Source organism: Oncorhynchus mykiss, unplaced genomic scaffold (genome assembly GCF_013265735.2).
Source record: "Oncorhynchus mykiss isolate Arlee unplaced genomic scaffold, USDA_OmykA_1.1 un_scaffold_225, whole genome shotgun sequence".
NCBI lineage: Eukaryota > Metazoa > Chordata > Actinopteri > Salmoniformes > Salmonidae > Oncorhynchus > Oncorhynchus mykiss.
Window position 1 is genome coordinate 368,223 of NW_023493693.1, and position 25,060 is coordinate 393,282.

Here is a 25,060-nt window from a genome sequence, read left to right on the forward strand (position 1 = left end):
TAATCTAACATATACGATCCACCATGTCAGCTATCCTCTCCTCTCTGGTACTATACTGTCTAATCTAACGTATAGGATCCATCATGTCAGCTATCCTCTCCTCTCTGGTACTATACTGTCTAATCTAACATATAGGATCCACCATGTCAGCTATCCTCTCTGGTACTATACTGTCTAATCTAACATATAGGATCCATCATGTCAGCTATCCTCTCCTCTCTGGTACTATACTGTCTAATCTAACATATAGGATCCATCATGTCAGCTATCCTCTCCTCTCTGGTACTATACTGTCTAATCTAACATATAGGATCCATCATGTCAGCTATCCTCTCTGGTACTATACTGTCTAATCTAACATATAGGATCCACCATGTCAGCTATCCTCTCTGGTACTATACTGTCTAATCTAACATATAGGATCCATCATGTCAGCTATCCTCTCCTCTCTGGTACTATACTGTCTAATCTAACATATAGGATCCATCATGTCAGCTATCCTCTCTGGTACTATACTGTCTAATCTAACATATAGGATCCACCATGTCAGCTATCCTCTCCTCTCTGGTACTATACTGTCTAATCTAACATATAGGATCCACCATGTCAGCTATCCTCTCCTCTCTGGTACTATACTGTCTAATCTAACATATAGGATCCATCATGTCAGCTATCCTCTCCTCTCTGGTACTATACTGTCTAATCTAACATATAGGATCCACCATGTCAGCTATCCTCTCCTCTCTGGTACTATACTGTCTAATCTAACATATAGGATCCATCATGTCAGCTATCCTCTCCTCTCTGGTACTATACTGTCTAATCTAACATATAGGATCCATCATGTCAGCTATCCTCTCTGGTACTATACTGTCTAATCTAACATATAGGATCCATCATGTCAGCTATCCTCTCCTCTCTGGTACTATACTGTCTAATCTAACATATAGGATCCACCATGTCAGCTATCCTCTCCTCTCTGGTACTATACTGTCTAATCTAACGTATAGGATCCACCATGTCAGCTATCCTCTCCTCTCTGGTACTATACTGTCTAATCTAACATATAGGATCCATCATGTCAGCTATCCTCTCTGGTACTATACTGTCTAATCTAACATATAGGATCCATCATGTCAGCTATCCTCTCCTCTCTGGTACTATACTGTCTAATCTAACATATAGGATCCACCATGTCAGCTATCCTCTCCTCTCTGGTACTATACTGTCTAATCTAACATATAGGATCCATCATGTCAGCTATCCTCTCCTCTCTGGTACTATACTGTCTAATCTAACGTATAGGATCCACCATGTCAGCTATCCTCTCCTCTCTGGTACTATACTGTCTAATCTAACATATAGGATCCATCATGTCAGCTATCCTCTCTGGTACTATACTGTCTAATCTAACATATAGGATCCATCATGTCAGCTATCCTCTCTGGTACTATACTGTCTAATCTAACGTATAGGATCCATCATGTCAGCTATCCTCTCCTCTCTGGTACTATACTGTCTAATCTAACGTATAGGATCCATCATGTCAGCTATCCTCTCCTCTCTGGTACTATACTGTCTAATCTAACATATAGGATCCACCATGTCAGCTATCCTCTCCTCTCTGGTACTATACTGTCTAATCTAACATATAGGATCCACCATGTCAGCTATCCTCTCCTCTCTGGTACTATACTGTCTAATCTAACATATAGGATCCATCATGTCAGCTATCCTCTCTGGTACTATACTGTCTAATCTAACATATAGGATCCATCATGTCAGCTATCCTCTCCTCTCTGGTACTATACTGTCTAATCTAACATATAGGATCCATCATGTCAGCTATCCTCTCTGGTACTATACTGTCTAATCTAACATATAGGATCCATCATGTCAGCTATCCTCTCTGGTACTATACTGTCTAATCTAACATATAGGATCCATCATGTCAGCTATCCTCTCCTCTCTGGTACTATACTGTCTAATCTAACATATAGGATCCACCATGTCAGCTATCCTCTCCTCTCTGGTACTATACTGTCTAATCTAACATATAGGATCCATCATGTCAGCTATCCTCTCTGGTACTATACTGTCTAATCTAACATATAGGATCCATCATGTCAGCTATCCTCTCCTCTCTGGTACTATACTGTCTAATCTAACATATAGGATCCACCATGTCAGCTATCCTCTCTGGTACTATACTGTCTAATCTAACATATAGGATCCATCATGTCAGCTATCCTCTCTGGTACTATACTGTCTAATCTAACATATAGGATCCATCATGTCAGCTATCCTCTCCTCTCTGGTACTATACTGTCTAATCTAACATATAGGATCCATCATGTCAGCTATCCTCTCCTCTCTGGTACTATACTGTCTAATCTAACGTATAGGATCCATCATGTCAGCTATCCTCTCCTCTCTGGTACTATACTGTCTAATCTAACATATAGGATCCACCATGTCAGCTATCCTCTCTGGTACTATACTGTCTAATCTAACATATAGGATCCATCATGTCAGCTATCCTCTCCTCTCTGGTACTATACTGTCTAATCTAACATATAGGATCCATCATGTCAGCTATCCTCTCCTCTCTGGTACTATACTGTCTAATCTAACATATAGGATCCATCATGTCAGCTATCCTCTCTGGTACTATACTGTCTAATCTAACATATAGGATCCATCATGTCAGCTATCCTCTCCTCTCTGGTACTATACTGTCTAATCTAACATATAGGATCCACCATGTCAGCTATTCTCTCCTCTCTGGTACTATACTGTCTAATCTAACGTATAGGATCCACCATGTCAGCTATCCTCTCCTCTCTGGTACTATACTGTCTAATCTAACATATAGGATCCATCATGTCAGCTATCCTCTCTGGTACTATACTGTCTAATCTAACATATAGGATCCATCATGTCAGCTATCCTCTCTGGTACTATACTGTCTAATCTAACGTATAGGATCCATCATGTCAGCTATCCTCTCCTCTCTGGTACTATACTGTCTAATCTAACGTATAGGATCCATCATGTCAGCTATCCTCTCCTCTCTGGTACTATACTGTCTAATCTAACATATAGGATCCACCATGTCAGCTATCCTCTCCTCTCTGGTACTATACTGTCTAATCTAACATATAGGATCCACCATGTCAGCTATCCTCTCCTCTCTGGTACTATACTGTCTAATCTAACATATAGGATCCACCATGTCAGCTATCCTCTCTGGTACTATACTGTCTAATCTAACATATAGGATCCACCATGTCAGCTATCCTCTCCTCTCTGGTACTATACTGTCTAATCTAACATATAGGATCCACCATGTCAGCTATCCTCTCTGGTACTATACTGTCTAATCTAACATATAGGATCCATCATGTCAGCTATCCTCTCTGGTACTATACTGTCTAATCTAACATATAGGATCCATCATGTCAGCTATCCTCTCCTCTCTGGTACTATACTGTCTAATCTAACATATAGGATCCATCATGTCAGCTATCCTCTCTGGTACTATACTGTCTAATCTAACATATAGGATCCATCATGTCAGCTATCCTCTCTGGTACTATACTGTCTAATCTAACATATAGGATCCATCATGTCAGCTATCCTCTCCTCTCTGGTACTATACTGTCTAATCTAACATATAGGATCCACCATGTCAGCTATCCTCTCCTCTCTGGTACTATACTGTCTAATCTAACATATAGGATCCATCATGTCAGCTATCCTCTCTGGTACTATACTGTCTAATCTAACATATAGGATCCATCATGTCAGCTATCCTCTCCTCTCTGGTACTATACTGTCTAATCTAACATATAGGATCCACCATGTCAGCTATCCTCTCTGGTACTATACTGTCTAATCTAACATATAGGATCCATCATGTCAGCTATCCTCTCTGGTACTATACTGTCTAATCTAACATATAGGATCCATCATGTCAGCTATCCTCTCCTCTCTGGTACTATACTGTCTAATCTAACATATAGGATCCATCATGTCAGCTATCCTCTCCTCTCTGGTACTATACTGTCTAATCTAACGTATAGGATCCATCATGTCAGCTATCCTCTCCTCTCTGGTACTATACTGTCTAATCTAACATATAGGATCCACCATGTCAGCTATCCTCTCTGGTACTATACTGTCTAATCTAACATATAGGATCCATCATGTCAGCTATCCTCTCCTCTCTGGTACTATACTGTCTAATCTAACATATAGGATCCATCATGTCAGCTATCCTCTCCTCTCTGGTACTATACTGTCTAATCTAACGTATAGGATCCATCATGTCAGCTATCCTCTCCTCTCTGGTACTATACTGTCTAATCTAACGTATAGGATCCATCATGTCAGCTATCCTCTCCTCTCTGGTACTATACTGTCTAATCTAACATATAGGATCCACCATGTCAGCTATCCTCTCCTCTCTGGTACTATACTGTCTAATCTAACATATAGGATCCACCATGTCAGCTATCCTCTCCTCTCTGGTACTATACTGTCTAATCTAACATATAGGATCCATCATGTCAGCTATCCTCTCTGGTACTATACTGTCTAATCTAACATATAGGATCCATCATGTCAGCTATCCTCTCCTCTCTGGTACTATACTGTCTAATCTAACATATAGGATCCATCATGTCAGCTATCCTCTCTGGTACTATACTGTCTAATCTAACATATAGGATCCATCATGTCAGCTATCCTCTCTGGTACTATACTGTCTAATCTAACATATAGGATCCATCATGTCAGCTATCCTCTCCTCTCTGGTACTATACTGTCTAATCTAACATATAGGATCCACCATGTCAGCTATCCTCTCCTCTCTGGTACTATACTGTCTAATCTAACATATAGGATCCATCATGTCAGCTATCCTCTCTGGTACTATACTGTCTAATCTAACATATAGGATCCATCATGTCAGCTATCCTCTCCTCTCTGGTATTATACTGTCTAATCTAACATATAGGATCCACCATGTCAGCTATCCTCTCTGGTACTATACTGTCTAATCTAACATATAGGATCCATCATGTCAGCTATCCTCTCTGGTACTATACTGTCTAATCTAACATATAGGATCCATCATGTCAGCTATCCTCTCCTCTCTGGTACTATACTGTCTAATCTAACATATAGGATCCAACATGTCAGCTATCCTCTCCTCTCTGGTACTATACTGTCTAATCTAACGTATAGGATCCATCATGTCAGCTATCCTCTCCTCTCTGGTACTATACTGTCTAATCTAACATATAGGATCCACCATGTCAGCTATCCTCTCTGGTACTATACTGTCTAATCTAACATATAGGATCCATCATGTCAGCTATCCTCTCCTCTCTGGTACTATACTGTCTAATCTAACATATAGGATCCATCATGTCAGCTATCCTCTCCTCTCTGGTACTATACTGTCTAATCTAACATATAGGATCCATCATGTCAGCTATCCTCTCTGGTACTATACTGTCTAATCTAACATATAGGATCCATCATGTCAGCTATCCTCTCCTCTCTGGTACTATACTGTCTAATCTAACATATAGGATCCACCATGTCAGCTATCCTCTCCTCTCTGGTACTATACTGTCTAATCTAACGTATAGGATCCACCATGTCAGCTATCCTCTCCTCTCTGGTACTATACTGTCTAATCTAACATATAGGATCCATCATGTCAGCTATCCTCTCTGGTACTATACTGTCTAATCTAACATATAGGATCCATCATGTCAGCTATCCTCTCTGGTACTATACTGTCTAATCTAACGTATAGGATCCATCATGTCAGCTATCCTCTCCTCTCTGGTACTATACTGTCTAATCTAACGTATAGGATCCATCATGTCAGCTATCCTCTCCTCTCTGGTACTATACTGTCTAATCTAACATATAGGATCCACCATGTCAGCTATCCTCTCCTCTCTGGTACTATACTGTCTAATCTAACATATAGGATCCACCATGTCAGCTATCCTCTCCTCTCTGGTACTATACTGTCTAATCTAACATATAGGATCCACCATGTCAGCTATCCTCTCTGGTACTATACTGTCTAATCTAACATATAGGATCCACCATGTCAGCTATCCTCTCCTCTCTGGTACTATACTGTCTAATCTAACATATAGGATCCACCATGTCAGCTATCCTCTCTGGTACTATACTGTCTAATCTAACATATAGGATCCATCATGTCAGCTATCCTCTCTGGTACTATACTGTCTAATCTAACATATAGGATCCATCATGTCAGCTATCCTCTCCTCTCTGGTACTATACTGTCTAATCTAACATATAGGATCCATCATGTCAGCTATCCTCTCTGGTACTATACTGTCTAATCTAACATATAGGATCCATCATGTCAGCTATCCTCTCTGGTACTATACTGTCTAATCTAACATATAGGATCCATCATGTCAGCTATCCTCTCCTCTCTGGTACTATACTGTCTAATCTAACATATAGGATCCACCATGTCAGCTATCCTCTCCTCTCTGGTACTATACTGTCTAATCTAACATATAGGATCCATCATGTCAGCTATCCTCTCTGGTACTATACTGTCTAATCTAACATATAGGATCCATCATGTCAGCTATCCTCTCCTCTCTGGTACTATACTGTCTAATCTAACATATAGGATCCACCATGTCAGCTATCCTCTCTGGTACTATACTGTCTAATCTAACATATAGGATCCATCATGTCAGCTATCCTCTCTGGTACTATACTGTCTAATCTAACATATAGGATCCATCATGTCAGCTATCCTCTCCTCTCTGGTACTATACTGTCTAATCTAACATATAGGATCCATCATGTCAGCTATCCTCTCCTCTCTGGTACTATACTGTCTAATCTAACGTATAGGATCCATCATGTCAGCTATCCTCTCCTCTCTGGTACTATACTGTCTAATCTAACATATAGGATCCACCATGTCAGCTATCCTCTCTGGTACTATACTGTCTAATCTAACATATAGGATCCATCATGTCAGCTATCCTCTCCTCTCTGGTACTATACTGTCTAATCTAACATATAGGATCCATCATGTCAGCTATCCTCTCCTCTCTGGTACTATACTGTCTAATCTAACATATAGGATCCATCATGTCAGCTATCCTCTCCTCTCTGGTACTATACTGTCTAATCTAACATATAGGATCCACCATGTCAGCTATCCTCTCCTCTCTGGTACTATACTGTCTAATCTAACATATAGGATCCACCATGTCAGCTATCCTCTCCTCTCTGGTACTATACTGTCTAATCTAACATATAGGATCCATCATGTCAGCTATCCTCTCTGGTACTATACTGTCTAATCTAACATATAGGATCCACCATGTCAGCTATCCTCTCCTCTCTGGTACTATACTGTCTAATCTAACATATAGGATCCATCATGTCAGCTATCCTCTCTGGTACTATACTGTCTAATCTAACATATAGGATCCATCATGTCAGCTATCCTCTCCTCTCTGGTACTATACTGTCTAATCTAACATATAGGATCCACCATGTCAGCTATCCTCTCCTCTCTGGTACTATACTGTCTAATCTAACATATAGGATCCATCATGTCAGCTATCCTCTCCTCTCTGGTACTATACTGTCTAATCTAACATATAGGATCCATCATGTCAGCTATCCTCTCCTCTCTGGTACTATACTGTCTAATCTAACATATAGGATCCATCATGTCAGCTATCCTCTCCTCTCTGGTACTATACTGTCTAATCTAACATATAGGATCCATCATGTCAGCTATCCTCTCCTCTCTGGTACTATACTGTCTAATCTAACATATACGATCCACCATGTCAGCTATCCTCTCCTCTCTGGTACTATACTGTCTAATCTAACATATAGGATCCACCATGTCAGCTATCCTCTCTGGTACTATACTGTCTAATCTAACATATAGGATCCATCATGTCAGCTATCCTCTCCTCTCTGGTACTATACTGTCTAATCTAACGTATAGGATCCACCATGTCAGCTATCCTCTCCTCTCTGGTACTATACTGTCTAATCTAACATATAGGATCCATCATGTCAGCTATCCTCTCCTCTCTGGTACTATACTGTCTAATCTAACATATAGGATCCACCATGTCAGCTATCCTCTCCTCTCTGGTACTATACTGTCTAATCTAACATATAGGATCCACCATGTCAGCTATCCTCTCTGGTACTATACTGTCTAATCTAACATATAGGATCCACCATGTCAGCTATCCTCTCTGGTACTATACTGTCTAATCTAACATATAGGATCCATCATGTCAGCTATCCTCTCCTCTCTGGTACTATACTGTCTAATCTAACATATAGGATCCACCATGTCAGCTATCCTCTCCTCTCTGGTACTATACTGTCTAATCTAACATATAGGATCCACCATGTCAGCTATCCTCTCCTCTCTGGTACTATACTGTCTAATCTAACGTATAGGATCCACCATGTCAGCTATCCTCTCCTCTCTGGTACTATACTGTCTAATCTAACATATAGGATCCATCATGTCAGCTATCCTCTCCTCTCTGGTACTATACTGTCTAATCTAACATATAGGATCCATCATGTCAGCTATCCTCTCCTCTCTGGTACTATACTGTCTAATCTAACGTATAGGATCCATCATGTCAGCTATCCTCTCTGGTACTATACTGTCTAATCTAACATATAGGATCCATCATGTCAGCTATCCTCTCTGGTACTATACTGTCTAATCTAACATATAGGATCCATCATGTCAGCTATCCTCTCCTCTCTGGTACTATACTGTCTAATCTAACATATAGGATCCACCATGTCAGCTATCCTCTCTGGTACTATACTGTCTAATCTAACATATAGGATCCATCATGTCAGCTATCCTCTCTGGTACTATACTGTCTAATCTAACATATAGGATCCACCATGTCAGCTATCCTCTCCTCTCTGGTACTATACTGTCTAATCTAACATATAGGATCCACCATGTCAGCTATCCTCTCCTCTCTGGTACTATACTGTCTAATCTAACATATAGGATCCATCATGTCAGCTATCCTCTCTGGTACTATACTGTCTAATCTAACATATAGGATCCACCATGTCAGCTATCCTCTCCTCTCTGGTACTATACTGTCTAATCTAACATATAGGATCCATCATGTCAGCTATCCTCTCTGGTACTATACTGTCTAATCTAACATATAGGATCCATCATGTCAGCTATCCTCTCCTCTCTGGTACTATACTGTCTAATCTAACATATAGGATCCACCATGTCAGCTATCCTCTCCTCTCTGGTACTATACTGTCTAATCTAACATATAGGATCCATCATGTCAGCTATCCTCTCCTCTCTGGTACTATACTGTCTAATCTAACATATACGATCCACCATGTCAGCTATCCTCTCCTCTCTGGTACTATACTGTCTAATCTAACATATAGGATCCACCATGTCAGCTATCCTCTCTGGTACTATACTGTCTAATCTAACATATAGGATCCATCATGTCAGCTATCCTCTCCTCTCTGGTACTATACTGTCTAATCTAACGTATAGGATCCACCATGTCAGCTATCCTCTCCTCTCTGGTACTATACTGTCTAATCTAACATATAGGATCCATCATGTCAGCTATCCTCTCCTCTCTGGTACTATACTGTCTAATCTAACATATAGGATCCACCATGTCAGCTATCCTCTCCTCTCTGGTACTATACTGTCTAATCTAACATATAGGATCCACCATGTCAGCTATCCTCTCTGGTACTATACTGTCTAATCTAACATATAGGATCCACCATGTCAGCTATCCTCTCTGGTACTATACTGTCTAATCTAACGTATCCCTCCCTCCCTCCCTCCCTCCCTCCCTCCCTCCCTCCCTCCCTCCCTCCCTCCCTCCCTCCACCCCTCCCTCCCTCCCTCCCTCCACCCCTCCCTCCCTCCACCCCTCCCTCCCTCCACCCCTCCCTCCCTCCACCCCTCCCTCCCTCTACTCCCTCTCCCCCCTCTCATCCCCCTTCCCCCTCACTCCCTCCCTCCCTCCTTCCCTCTCCTCCCTTCCTCCCTCTCCCCCCCTCCCTCTTCTCATCCCTCCCTACTCCCTCCTTCCCCCCTTTCCCCCCTCCTTCCCTCTCCCCCCCTTCCTCCCCCCTCCCTCCCTTCCTCCCCCCTCTCTCCCCCCTCCCTCCCCCTTCCTCCCCCCTCCCTCCCCCTTCCTCCCCCCTCCCTCCCCCTTCCTCCCCCCTCCCTCCCCCTTCCTCCCCCCTCCCTCCCTTCCTCCCCCTTCTCTCCCCCCTCCCTCCCTTCCTCCCCCCTCTCTCCCCCCTCTCTCCCCCCTCCCTCCCCCCCCTCTCTCCCTCCCTCCCCCCTCCCTCCCTCCCTCCCTCTCTCCCTCCCTCTCTCCCTCACTCTCCCCTCCCTCTCTCCCTCCCTCCCTCTCTCCCTCCCTCTCTCCCTCCCTCTCCCCTCCCTCTCTCTCTCCCTCCCTCCTCCCCCACTCCCTCCCTTCCTCCCCGCCCTCTCCCTCCCTCTCATCCCTACTCCCCCTCCCTCCTCCCCTCCCCCCTCCCTACTCCCTCTCCCCTCCCTCCTGTCAGATCCTGCCCAGTATATCCAACGCCCAGCCAGCGGTGAGGAACATGGCAGTCGTGTGTTTGGGGACGTGTGCTCTGCACAGCAAAGACCTGGTCAACACACATCTGGTGCTGCTGCTGCAGGTACCACAATAATCACCCTCTGTCTCTGTAGATAGCCCAGCTAGATGAGGTCACCCTCTGTCTCTGTAGATAGCCCAGCTAGATGAGGTCACCCTCTGTCTCTGTAGATAGCCCAGCTAGATGAGGTCACCCTCTGTCTCTGTAGATAGCCCAGCTAGGTGAGGTCAGTATCACGTTCTGTCTCTGTAGATAGCCCAGCTAGATGAGGTCAGTATCGGTGTCTGTAGATAGTCCAGCTAGATGAGGTCACCCTCTGTCTCTGTAGATAGCCCAACTAGATGAGGTCACCCTCTGTCTCTGTAGATAGCCCAGCTAGATGAGGTCAGCATCGGTGTCTGTAGATAGCCCAGCTAGATGAGGTCAGCATCGGTGTCTGTAGATAGCCCAGCTAGATGAGGACACCCTCTGTCTCTGTAGATAGCCCAGCTAGATGAGGTCACCCTCTGTCTCTGTAGATAGCCCAGCTAGGTGAGGTCAGTATCACGTTCTGTCTCTGTAGATAGCCCAGCTAGATGAGGTCAGTATCGGTGTCTGTAGATAGCCCAGCTAGATGAGGTCAGCATCGGTGTCTGTAGATAGCCCAGCTAGATGAGGACACCCTCTGTCTCTGTAGATAGCCCAGCTAGATGAGGTCACCCTCTGTCTCTGTAGATAGCCCAGCTAGATGAGGTCACCCTCTGTCTCTGTAGATAGCCCAGCTAGGTGAGGTCAGTATCACGTTCTGTCTCTGTAGATAGCCCAGCTAGATGAGGTCAGTATCGGTGTCTGTAGATAGCCCAGCTAGATGAGGTCAGCATCGGTGTCTGTAGATAGCCCAGCTAGATGAGGTCAGTATCACGTTCTGTCTCTGTAGATAGCCCAGCTAGATGAGGTCAGTATCTGTCTCTGTAGATAGCCCAGCTAGATGAGGTCAGTATCGCCGTCTGTCTCTGTAGATAGCCCAGCTAGATGAGGTCAGTATCGCCCTCTGTCTCTGTAGATAGCCCAGCTAGATGAGGTATAGACCCTCTGTCTCTCTGTAGATAGCCCAGCTAGATGAGGTCAGTATCGTTCTCTGTCTCTGTAGAGAGCCCAGCTAGATGAGGTCAGTATCGGTCTCTGTCTCTGTAGATAGCCCAGCTAGATGAGGTCAGTATCACCCTCTGTCTCTGTAGATAGCCCAGCTAGATGAGGTCACCCTCTGTCTCTGTAGATAGCCCAGCTAGATGAGGTCAGTATCACCCTCTGTCTCTGTAGATATCCCAGCTAGATGAGGTCAGTATCACCCTCTGTCTCTGTAGATAGCCCAGCTAGATGAGGTCACCCTCTGTCTCTGTAGATAGCCAAGCTAGATGAGGTCACCCTCTGTAGATAGCCCATCTAGATGAGATCACCCTCTGTCTCTCTGTAGATAGCCCAGCTAGATGAGGTCACCCTCTGTCTCTGTAGATAGCCCAGCTAGATGAGGTCACCCTCTGTCTCTGTAGATAGCCCAGCTAGATGAGGTCAGCATCGGTGTCTGTAGATAGCCCAGCTAGATGAGGTCACCCTCTGTCTCTGTAGATAGCCCAGCTAGATGAGGTCACCCTCTGTCTCTGTAGATAGCCCAGCTAGATGAGGTCACCCTCTGTCTCTGTAGATAGCCCAGCTAGATGAGGTCACCCTCTGTCTCTGTAGATAGCCCAGCTAGATGAGGTCAGTATCGGTCTATGTCTCTGTAGATAGCCCAGCTAGATGAGGTCAGTATCGGTCTCTGTCTCTGTAGATAGCCCAGCTAGATGAGGTCAGTATCACCCTCTGTCTCTGTAGATAGCCCAGCTAGATGAGGTCACCCTCTGTCTCTCTGTAGATAGCCCAGCTAGATGAGGTCAGTATCACCCTCTGTCTCTGTAGATAGCCCAGCTAGATGAGGTCACCCTCTGTCTCTCTGTAGATAGCCAAGCTAGATGAGGTCAGTATCGGTCTCGGTATCTGTAGATAGCCCAGCTAGATGAGGTAGGTATCGGTGTCTGTAGATAGCCCAGCTAGATGAGGTCAGTATCGTTTTCTGTAGATAGTCCAGCTAGATGAGGTCAGTATCGCCCTCTGTCTCTGTAGATAGTCCAGCTAGATGAGGTCAGTATCGCCCTCTGTAGATAGCCCAGCTAGATGAGGTCAGTATCGCCCTCTGTCTCTGTAGATAGCCCAGCTAGATGAGGTCAGTATCTGTCTCTGTAGATAGCCCAGCTAGATGAGGTCAGTATCACGTTCTGTCTCTGTAGATAGCCCAGCTAGATGAGGTCAGTATCACCCTCTGTCTCTGTAGATAGCCCAGCTAGATGAGGTATAGACCCTCTCTGTCTCTCTGTAGATCGCCCAGCTAAATGAGGTATTGACCCTCTCTGTCTCTCTGTAGATCGCCCAGCTAGATGAGGCTAAGATCCGTATCAGTGCTCTGAGGTCAGTCATCGACCTGCTGCTGCTCTACGGCTTCACACTGCTGTCTGAACGCCCCAGTGCCGCCCCCCAGACCTCCCAGTCGCCAGCCAACCAGGAAGACCAGGGGGAGGGGGAGGAGCCGGAGGAGGGGAGCAGCACCGCTCAGTCCATCCTGATGATGCTGTCCGACTTCCTGGACAGCGAGGTGTGTGTTAGGAAGTGTGTGTGTATTTATTATGCGGTGTGTGTGTTTATTATGCGGTGTGTGTGTGTGTGTTTATGATTCGGTGTGTGTGTGTGTGTGTAGGTGTCTGAGCTGCGTACCGAGACAGCGGAGGGTCTGGCCAAACTGATGTATTCCGGCCGGATCTCCAGTGCCAAGCTCCTTTCCCGATTGGTGTTGCTATGGTACAACCCCGTCACCGAGGACGACACCAGACTACGCCACTGCCTCGGAGTGTTCTTCCAGCTGTACGCCCGGGAGAGCAGGTACGACACACCCCTAGATACTCTGGGGATATACTCTGAACCCTAGATACTCTGGGGATATACTCTGACCCCTAGATACTCTGGGGATATACTCTGACCCCTAGATACTCTGGGGATATACTCTGACCCCTAGATACTCTGGGGATATACTCTGACCCCTAGATACTCTGGGGATATACTCTGACCCCTAGATACTCTGGGGATATACTCTGACCCCTAGATACTCTGGGGTTATACTCTGACCCCTAGATACTCTGACCCCTAGATACTCTGAGGATATACTCTGACCCCTAGATACTCTGGGGATATACTCTGACCCCTAGATACTCTGACCCCTAGATACTCTGACCCCTAGATACACTGAGGATATACTCTGACCCCTAGATACTCTGGGGATATACTCTGACCCCTAGATACTCTGGGGATATACTCTGACCCCTAGATACTCTGGGGATATACTCTGACCCCTAGATACTCTGGGGATATACTCTGACCCCTAGATACTCTGGGGATATACTCTGACCCCTAGATACTCTGGGGTTATACTCTGACCCCTAGATACTCTGAGGATATACTCTGACCCCTAGATACTCTGGGGATATACTCTGACCCCTAGATACTCTGACCCCTAGATACTCTGACCCCTAGATACACTGAGGATATACTCTGACCCCTAGATACTCTGGGGATATACTCTGACCCCTAGATACTCTGGGGATATACTCTGACCCCTAGATACTCTGGGGATATACTCTGACCCCTAGATACTCTGGGGATATACTCTGACCCCTAGATACTCTGGGGATATACTCTGACCCCTAGATACTCTGGGGTTATACTCTGACCCCTAGATACTCTGACCCCTAGATACTCTGAGGATATACTCTGACCCCTAGATACTCTGGGGATATACTCTGACCCCTAGATACTCTGACCCCTAGATACTCTGACCCCTAGATACTCTGACCCCTAGATACACTGAGGATATACTCTGACCCCTAGATACTCTGGGGATATACTCTGACCCCTAGATACTCTGACCCCTAGATACTCTGACCCCTAGATACTCTGACCCCTAGATACTCTGACCCCTAGATACACTGAGGATATACTCTGACCCCTAGATACTCTGGGGATATACTCTGACCCCTAGATACTCTGGGGATATACTCTGACCCCTAGATACTCTGGGGATATACTCTGACCCCTAGATACTCTGGGGATATACTCTGACCCCTAGATACTCTGAGGATATACTCTGACCCCTAGATACTCTGGGGATATACTCTGACCCCTAGATACTCTGGGGATATACTCTGACCCCTAGATACTCTGGGGATATACTCTGACCCCTAGATACTCTGGGGATATACTCTGACCCCTAGATACTCTGGGGTTATACTCTGACCCCTAGATACTCTGACCCCTAGATACTCTGAGGATATACTCTGACCCCTAGATACTCTGACCCCTAGATACACTGGGGATATACTCTGACCCCTAGATACTCTGACCCCTAGATACACTGGGGATATACTCTGACCCCTAGATACTCTGGGGATATACTCTGACCCCTAGATACTCTGGGGATATACTCTGACCCCTAGATACTCTGACCCCTAGATACTCTGACCCCTAGATACTCTGGGGATATACTCTGACCCCTAGATACTCTGGGGTTATACTCTGACCCCTAGATACTCTGACCCCTAGATACTCTGAGGATATACTCTGACCCCTAGATACTCTGGGGATATACTCTGACCCCTAGATACTCTGACCCCTAGATACTCTGACCCCTAGATACACTGAGGATATACTCTGACCCCTAGATACTCTGGGGATATACTCTGACCCCTAGATACTCTGGGGATATACTCTGACCCCTAGATACTCTGGGGATATACTCTGACCCCTAGATACTCTGGGGATATACTCTGACCCCTAGATACTCTGGGGATATACTCTGACCCCTAGATACTCTGGGGTTATACTCTGACCCCTAGATACTCTGAGGATATACTCTGACCCCTAGATACTCTGGGGATATACTCTGACCCCTAGATACTCTGACCCCTAGATACTCTGACCCCTAGATACACTGAGGATATACTCTGACCCCTAGATACTCTGGGGATATACTCTGACCCCTAGATACTCTGGGGATATACTCTGACCCCTAGATACTCTGGGGATATACTCTGACCCCTAGATACTCTGGGGATATACTCTGACCCCTAGATACTCTGGGGATATACTCTGACCCCTAGATACTCTGGGGTTATACTCTGACCCCTAGATACTCTGACCCCTAGATACTCTGAGGATATACTCTGACCCCTAGATACTCTGGGGATATACTCTGACCCCTAGATACTCTGACCCCTAGATACTCTGACCCCTAGATACTCTGACCCCTAGATACACTGAGGATATACTCTGACCCCTAGATACTCTGGGGATATACTCTGACCCCTAGATACTCTGACCCCTAGATACTCTGACCCCTAGATACTCTGACCCCTAGATACTCTGACCCCTAGATACACTGAGGATATACTCTGACCCCTAGATACTCTGGGGATATACTCTGACCCCTAGATACTCTGGGGATATACTCTGACCCCTAGATACTCTGGGGATATACTCTGACCCCTAGATACTCTGGGGATATACTCTGACCCCTAGATACTCTGAGGATATACTCTGACCCCTAGATACTCTGGGGATATACTCTGACCCCTAGATACTCTGGGGATATACTCTGACCCCTAGATACTCTGGGGATATACTCTGACCCCTAGATACTCTGGGGATATACTCTGACCCCTAGATACTCTGGGGTTATACTCTGACCCCTAGATACTCTGACCCCTAGATACTCTGAGGATATACTCTGACCCCTAGATACTCTGACCCCTAGATACACTGGGGATATACTCTGACCCCTAGATACTCTGACCCCTAGATACACTGGGGATATACTCTGACCCCTAGATACTCTGGGGATATACTCTGACCCCTAGATACTCTGGGGATATACTCTGACCCCTAGATACTCTGGGGATATACTCTGACCCCTAGATACTCTGGGGATATACTCTGACCCCTAGATACTCTGGGGATATACTCTGACCCCTAGATACTCTGACCCCTAGATACACTGAGGATATACTCTGACCCCTAGATACTCTGACCCCTAGATACTCTGACCCCTAGATACACTGGGGAGATACTCTGACCCCTAGATACTCTGGGGATATACTCTGAACCCTAGATACTCTGGGGATATACTCTGACCCCTAGATACTCTGGGGTTATACTCTGACCCCTAGATACTCTGACCCCTAGATACTCTGAGGATATACTCTGACCCCTAGATACTCTGGGGATATACTCTGACCCCTAGATACTCTGACCCCTAGATTCTCTGACCCCTAGATACTCTGACCCCTAGATACACTGAGGATATACTCTGACCCCTAGATACTCTGGGGATATACTCTGACCCCTAGATACTCTGGGGATATACTCTGACCCCTAGATACTCTGGGGATATACTCTGACCCCTAGATACTCTGGGGATATACTCTGACCCCTAGATACTCTGGGGATATACTCTGACCCCTAGATACTCTGGGGTTATACTCTGACCCCTAGATACTCTGACCCCTAGATACTCTGAGATATACTCTGACCCCTAGATACTCTGGGGATATACTCTGACCCCTAGATACTCTGACCCCTAGATACTCTGACCCCTAGATACTCTGACCCCTAGATACTCTGACCCCTAGATACACTGAGGATATACTCTGACCCCTAGATACTCTGGGGATATACTCTGACCCCTAGATACTCTGACCCCTAGATACTCTGACCCCTAGATACACTGAGGATATACTCTGACCCCTAGATACTCTGGGGATATACTCTGACCCCTAGATACTCTGACCCCTAGATACTCTGACCCCTAGATACACTGAGGATATACTCTGACCCCTAGATACTCTGGGGATATACTCTGACCCCTAGATACTCTGGGGATATACTCTGACCCCTAGATACTCTGGGGATATACTCTGACCCCTAGATACTCTGGGGATATACTCTGACCCCTAGATACTCTGGGGATATACTCTGACCCCTAGATACTCTGGGGTTATACTCTGACCCCTAGATACTCTGACCCCTAGATACTCTGAGGATATACTCTGACCCCTAGATACTCTGGGGATATACTCTGACCCCTAGATACTCTGACCCCTAGATACTCTGACCCCTAGATACTCTGACCCCTAGATACTCTGACCCCTAGATACACTGAGGATATACTCTGACCCCTAGATACTCTGGGGATATACTCTGACCCCTAGATACTCTGACCCCTAGATACTCTGACCCCTAGATACTCTGACCCCTAGATACCCTGACCCCTAGATACTCTGGGGATATACTCTGACCCCTAGATACTCTGGGGATATACTCTGACCCCTAGATACTCTGGGGATATACTCTGACCCCTAGATACTCTGGGGATATACTCTGACCCCTAGATACTCTGGGGATATACTCTGACCCCTAGATACTCTGGGGTTATACTCTGACCCCTAGATACTCTGACCCCTAGATACTCTGAGGATATACTCTGACCCCTAGATACTCTGACCCCTAGATACACTGGGGATATACTCTGACCCCTAGATACTCTGACCCCTAGATACACTGGGGATATACTCTGACCCCTAGATACTCTGGGGATATACTCTGACCCCTAGATACTCTGGAGATATACTCTGACCCCTAGATACTCTGGGGATATACTCTGACCCCTAGATACTCTGGGGATATACTCTGACCCCTAGATACTCTGGGGATATACTCTGACCCCTAGATACTCTGGGGATATACTCTGACCCCTAGATACTCTGACCCCTAGATACACTGAGGATATACTCTGACCCCTAGATACTCTGACCCCTAGATACTCTGACCCCTAGATACTCTGACCCCTAGATACACTGGGGAGATACTCTGACCCCTAGATACTCTGGGGATATACTCTGAACCCTAGATACTCTGGGGATATACTCTGACCCCTAGATACTCTGGGGTTATACTCTGACCCCTAGATACTCTGACCCCTAGATACTCTGAGGATATACTCTGACCCCTAGATACTCTGGGGATATACTCTGACCCCTAGATACTCTGACCCCTAGATTCTCTGACCCCTAGATACTCTGACCCCTAGATACACTGAGGATATACTCTGACCCCTAGATACTCTGGGGATATACTCTGACCCCTAGATACTCTGGGGATATACTCTGACCCCTAGATACTCTGGGGATATACTCTGACCCCTAGATACTCTGGGGATATACTCTGACCCCTAGATACTCTGGGGATATACTCTGACCCCTAGATACTCTGGGGTTATACTCTGACCCCTAGATACTCTGACCCCTAGATACTCTGAGGATATACTCTGACCCCTAGATACTCTGGGGATATACTCTGACCCCTAGATACTCTGACCCCTAGATACTCTGACCCCTAGATACTCTGACCCCTAGATACACTGAGGATATACTCTGACCCCTAGATACTCTGGGGATATACTCTGACCCCTAGATACTCTGACCCCTAGATACTCCGACCCCTAGATACTCTGACCCCTAGATACACTGAGGATATACTCTGACCCCTAGATACTCTGGGGATATACTCTGACCCCTAGATACTCTGGGGATATACTCTGACCCCTAGATACTCTGACCCCTAGATACTCTGGGGATATACTCTGACCCCTAGATACTCTGGGGATATACTCTGACCCCTAGATACTCTGAGGATATACTCTGACCCCTAGATACTCTGGGGATATACTCTGACCCCTAGATACTCTGGGGATATACTCTGACCCCTAGATACTCTGGGGATATACTCTGACCCCTAGATACTCTGGGGATATACTCTGACCCCTAGATACTCTGGGGTTATACTCTGACCCCTAGATACTCTGACCCCTAGATACTCTGAGGATATACTCTGACCCCTAGATACTCTGACCCCTAGATACACTGGGGATATACTCTGACCCCTAGATACTCTGACCCCTAGATACACTGGGGATATACTCTGACCCCTAGATACTCTGGGGATATACTCTGACCCCTAGATACTCTGGGGATATACTCTGACCCCTAGATACTCTGGGGATATACTCTGACCCCTAGATACTCTGGGGATATACTCTGACCCCTAGATACTCTGGGGATATACTCTGACCCCTAGATACTCTGGGGATATACTCTGACCCCTAGATACTCTGACCCCTAGATACACTGAGGATATACTCTGACCCCTAGATACTCTGACCCCTAGATACTCTGACCCCTAGATACACTGGGGAGATACTCTGACCCCTAGATACACTGAGGATATACTCTGACCCCTAGATACTCTGACCCCTAGATACTCTGACCCCTAGATACTCTGACCCCTAGATACTCTGGGGATATACTCTGACCCCTAGATACACTGGGGAGATACTCTGACCCCTAGATACTCTGACCCCTAGATACTCTGACCCCTAGATACTCTGGGGATATACTCTGACCCCTAGATACTCTGACCCCTAGATACTCTGACCCCTAGATACTCTGGGGATATACTCTGACCCCTAGATACTCTGACCCCTAGATACTCTGACCCCTAGATACTCTGACCCCTAGATACTCTGACCCCTAGATACTCTGGGGATATACTCTGACCCCTAGATACTTTGGGGATATACTCTGACCCCTAGATACTCTGGGGTTATACTCTGACCCCTAGATACTCTGACCCCTAGATACTCTGAGGATATACTCTGACCCCTAGATACTCTGACCCCTAGATACACTGGGGATATACTCTGACCCCTAGATACTCTGACCCCTAGATACACTGGGGATATACTCTGACCCCTAGATACTCTGGGGATATACTCTGACCCCTAGATACTCTGGGGATATACTCTGACCCCTAGATACTCTGGGGATATACTCTGACCCCTAGATACTCTGGGGATATACTCTGACCCCTAGATACTCTGGGGATATACTCTGACCCCTAGATACTCTGGGGTTATACTCTGACCCCTAGATACTCTGACCCCTAGATACTCTGAGGATATACTCTGACCCCTAGATACTCTGACCCCTAGATACACTGGGGATATACTCTGACCCCTAGATACTCTGACCCCTAGATACACTGGGGATATACTCTGACCCCTAGATACTCTGGGGATATACTCTGACCCCTAGATACTCTGGAGATATACTCTGACCCCTAGATACTCTGGGGATATACTCTGACCCCTAGATACTCTGGGGATATACTCTGACCCCTAGATACTCTGGGGATATACTCTGACCCCTAGATACTCTGGGGATATACTCTGACCCCTAGATACTCTGACCCCTAGATACACTGAGGATATACTCTGACCCCTAGATACTCTGACCCCTAGATACTCTGACCCCTAGATACTCTGACCCCTAGATACACTGGGGAGATACTCTGACCCCTAGATACTCTGGGGATATACTCTGAACCCTAGATACTCTGGGGATATACTCTGACCCCTAGATACTCTGGGGTTATACTCTGACCCCTAGATACTCTGACCCCTAGATACTCTGAGGATATACTCTGACCCCTAGATACTCTGGGGATATACTCTGACCCCTAGATACTCTGACCCCTAGATTCTCTGACCCCTAGATACTCTGACCCCTAGATACACTGAGGATATACTCTGACCCCTAGATACTCTGGGGATATACTCTGACCCCTAGATACTCTGGGGATATACTCTGACCCCTAGATACTCTGGGGATATACTCTGACCCCTAGATACTCTGGGGATATACTCTGACCCCTAGATACTCTGGGGATATACTCTGACCCCTAGATACTCTGGGGTTATACTCTGACCCCTAGATACTCTGACCCCTAGATACTCTGAGGATATACTCTGACCCCTAGATACTCTGGGGATATACTCTGACCCCTAGATACTCTGACCCCTAGATACTCTGACCCCTAGATACTCTGACCCCTAGATACTCTGACCCCTAGATACACTGAGGATATACTCTGACCCCTAGATACTCTGGGGATATACTCTGACCCCTAGATACTCTGACCCCTAGATACTCCGACCCCTAGATACTCTGACCCCTAGATACACTGAGGATATACTCTGACCCCTAGATACTCTGGGGATATACTCTGACCCCTAGATACTCTGGGGATATACTCTGACCCCTAGATACTCTGACCCCTAGATACTCTGGGGATATACTCTGACCCCTAGATACTCTGGGGATATACTCTGACCCCTAGATACTCTGAGGATATACTCTGACCCCTAGATACTCTGGGGATATACTCTGACCCCTAGATACTCTGGGGATATACTCTGACCCCTAGATACTCTGGGGATATACTCTGACCCCTAGATACTCTGGGGATATACTCTGACCCCTAGATACTCTGGGGTTATACTCTGACCCCTAGATACTCTGACCCCTAGATACTCTGAGGATATACTCTGACCCCTAGATACTCTGACCCCTAGATACACTGGGGATATACTCTGACCCCTAGATACTCTGACCCCTAGATACACTGGGGATATACTCTGACCCCTAGATACTCTGGGGATATACTCTGACCCCTAGATACTCTGGGGATATACTCTGACCCCTAGATACTCTGGGGATATACTCTGACCCCTAGATACTCTGGGGATATACTCTGACCCCTAGATACTCTGGGGATATACTCTGACCCCTAGATACTCTGGGGATATACTCTGACCCCTAGATACTCTGACCCCTAGATACACTGAGGATATACTCTGACCCCTAGATACTCTGACCCCTAGATACTCTGACCCCTAGATACACTGGGGAGATACTCTGACCCCTAGATACACTGAGGATATACTCTGACCCCTAGATACTCTGACCCCTAGATACTCTGACCCCTAGATACTCTGACCCCTAGATACTCTGGGGATATACTCTGACCCCTAGATACACTGGGGAGATACTCTGACCCCTAGATACTCTGACCCCTAGATACTCTGACCCCTAGATACTCTGGGGATATACTCTGACCCCTAGATACTCTGACCCCTAGATACTCTGACCCCTAGATACTCTGGGGATATACTCTGACCCCTAGATACTCTGACCCCTAGATACTCTGACCCCTAGATACTCTGACCCCTAGATACTCTGACCCCTAGATACTCTGGGGATATACTCTGACCCCTAGATACTTTGGGGATATACTCTGACCCCTAGATACTCTGGGGTTATACTCTGACCCCTAGATACTCTGACCCCTAGATACTCTGAGGATATACTCTGACCCCTAGATACTCTGACCCCTAGATACACTGGGGATATACTCTGACCCCTAGATACTCTGACCCCTAGATACACTGGGGATATACTCTGACCCCTAGATACTCTGGGGATATACTCTGACCCCTAGATACTCTGGGGATATACTCTGACCCCTAGATACTCTGGGGATATACTCTGACCCCTAGATACTCTGGGGATATACTCTGACCCCTAGATACTCTGGGGATATACTCTGACCCCTAGATACTCTGGGGATATACTCTGACCCCTAGATACTCTGACCCCTAGATACACTGAGGATATACTCTGACCCCTAGATACTCTGACCCCTAGATACTCTGACCCCTAGATACTCTGACCCCTAGATACACTGGGGAGATACTCTGACCCCTAGATACTCTGGGGATATACTCTGAACCCTAGATACTCTGGGGATATACTCTGACCCCTAGATACTCTGGGGTTATACTCTGACCCCTAGATACTCTGACCCCTAGATACTCTGAGGATATACTCTGACCCCTAGATACTCTGGGGATATACTCTGACCCCTAGATACTCTGACCCCTAGATACTCTGACCCCTAGATTCTCTGACCCCTAGATACTCTGACCCCTAGATACACTGAGGATATACTCTGACCCCTAGATACTCTGGGGATATACTCTGACCCCTAGATACTCTGGGGATATACTCTGACCCCTAGATACTCTGGGGATATACTCTGACCCCTAGATACTCTGGGGATATACTCTGACCCCTAGATACTCTGGGGATATACTCTGACCCCTAGATACTCTGGGGTTATACTCTGACCCCTAGATACTCTGACCCCTAGATACTCTGAGATATACTCTGACCCCTAGATACTCTGGGGATATACTCTGACCCCTAGATACTCTGACCCCTAGATACTCTGACCCCTAGATACTCTGACCCCTAGATACTCTGACCCCTAGATACACTGAGGATATACTCTGACCCCTAGATACTCTGGGGATATACTCTGACCCCTAGATACTCTGACCCCTAGATACTCTGACCCCTAGATACACTGAGGATATACTCTGACCCCTAGATACTCTGGGGATATACTCTGACCCCTAGATACTCTGGGGATATACTCTGACCCCTAGATACTCTGGGGATATACTCTGACCCCTAGATACTCTGGGGATATACTCTGACCCCTAGATACTCTGGGGATATACTCTGACCCCTAGATACTCTGGGGTTATACTCTGACCCCTAGATACTCTGACCCCTAGATACTCTGAGGATATACTCTGACCCCTAGATACTCTGGGGATATACTCTGACCCCTAGATACTCTGACCCCTAGATACTCTGACCCCTAGATACTCTGACCCCTAGATACACTGAGGATATACTCTGACCCCTAGATACTCTGGGGATATACTCTGACCCCTAGATACTTTGGGGATATACTCTGACCCCTAGATACTCTGGGGTTATACTCTGACCCCTAGATACTCTGACCCCTAGATACTCTGAGGATATACTCTGACCCCTAGATACTCTGACCCCTAGATACACTGGGGATATACTCTGACCCCTAGATACTCTGACCCCTAGATACACTGGGGATATACTCTGACCCCTAGATACTCTGGGGATATACTCTGACCCCTAGATACTCTGGGGATATACTCTGACCCCTAGATACTCTGGGGATATACTCTGACCCCTAGATACTCTGGGGATATACTCTGACCCCTAGATACTCTGGGGATATACTCTGACCCCTAGATACTCTGGGGATATACTCTGACCCCTAGATACTCTGACCCCTAGATACACTGAGGATATACTCTGACCCCTAGATACTCTGACCCCTAGATACTCTGACCCCTAGATACTCTGACCCCTAGATACACTGGGGAGATACTCTGACCCCTAGATACTCTGGGGATATACTCTGAACCCTAGAT

General features: G+C 46.2%; 1 protein-coding gene across 4 annotated transcripts in view; it reads left to right on the forward strand.

Moving 5' to 3' along the window:
* The window catches only part of LOC110511139 (condensin complex subunit 3-like), a 150,161-nt gene that overhangs the window by 58,927 nt on the left and 66,174 nt on the right, over positions 1-25,060 (forward strand). For all 4 annotated transcript variants that reach the window (XM_036973203.1, XM_036973202.1, XM_036973204.1 and 1 more), the window contains exons 14-16: positions 10,669-10,788; positions 13,163-13,390; positions 13,493-13,674. In XM_036973203.1, the coding sequence (XP_036829098.1) occupies positions 10,669-10,788; positions 13,163-13,390; positions 13,493-13,674 (530 nt within the window). The remainder of the gene's footprint in view (positions 1-10,668; positions 10,789-13,162; positions 13,391-13,492; positions 13,675-25,060) is intronic.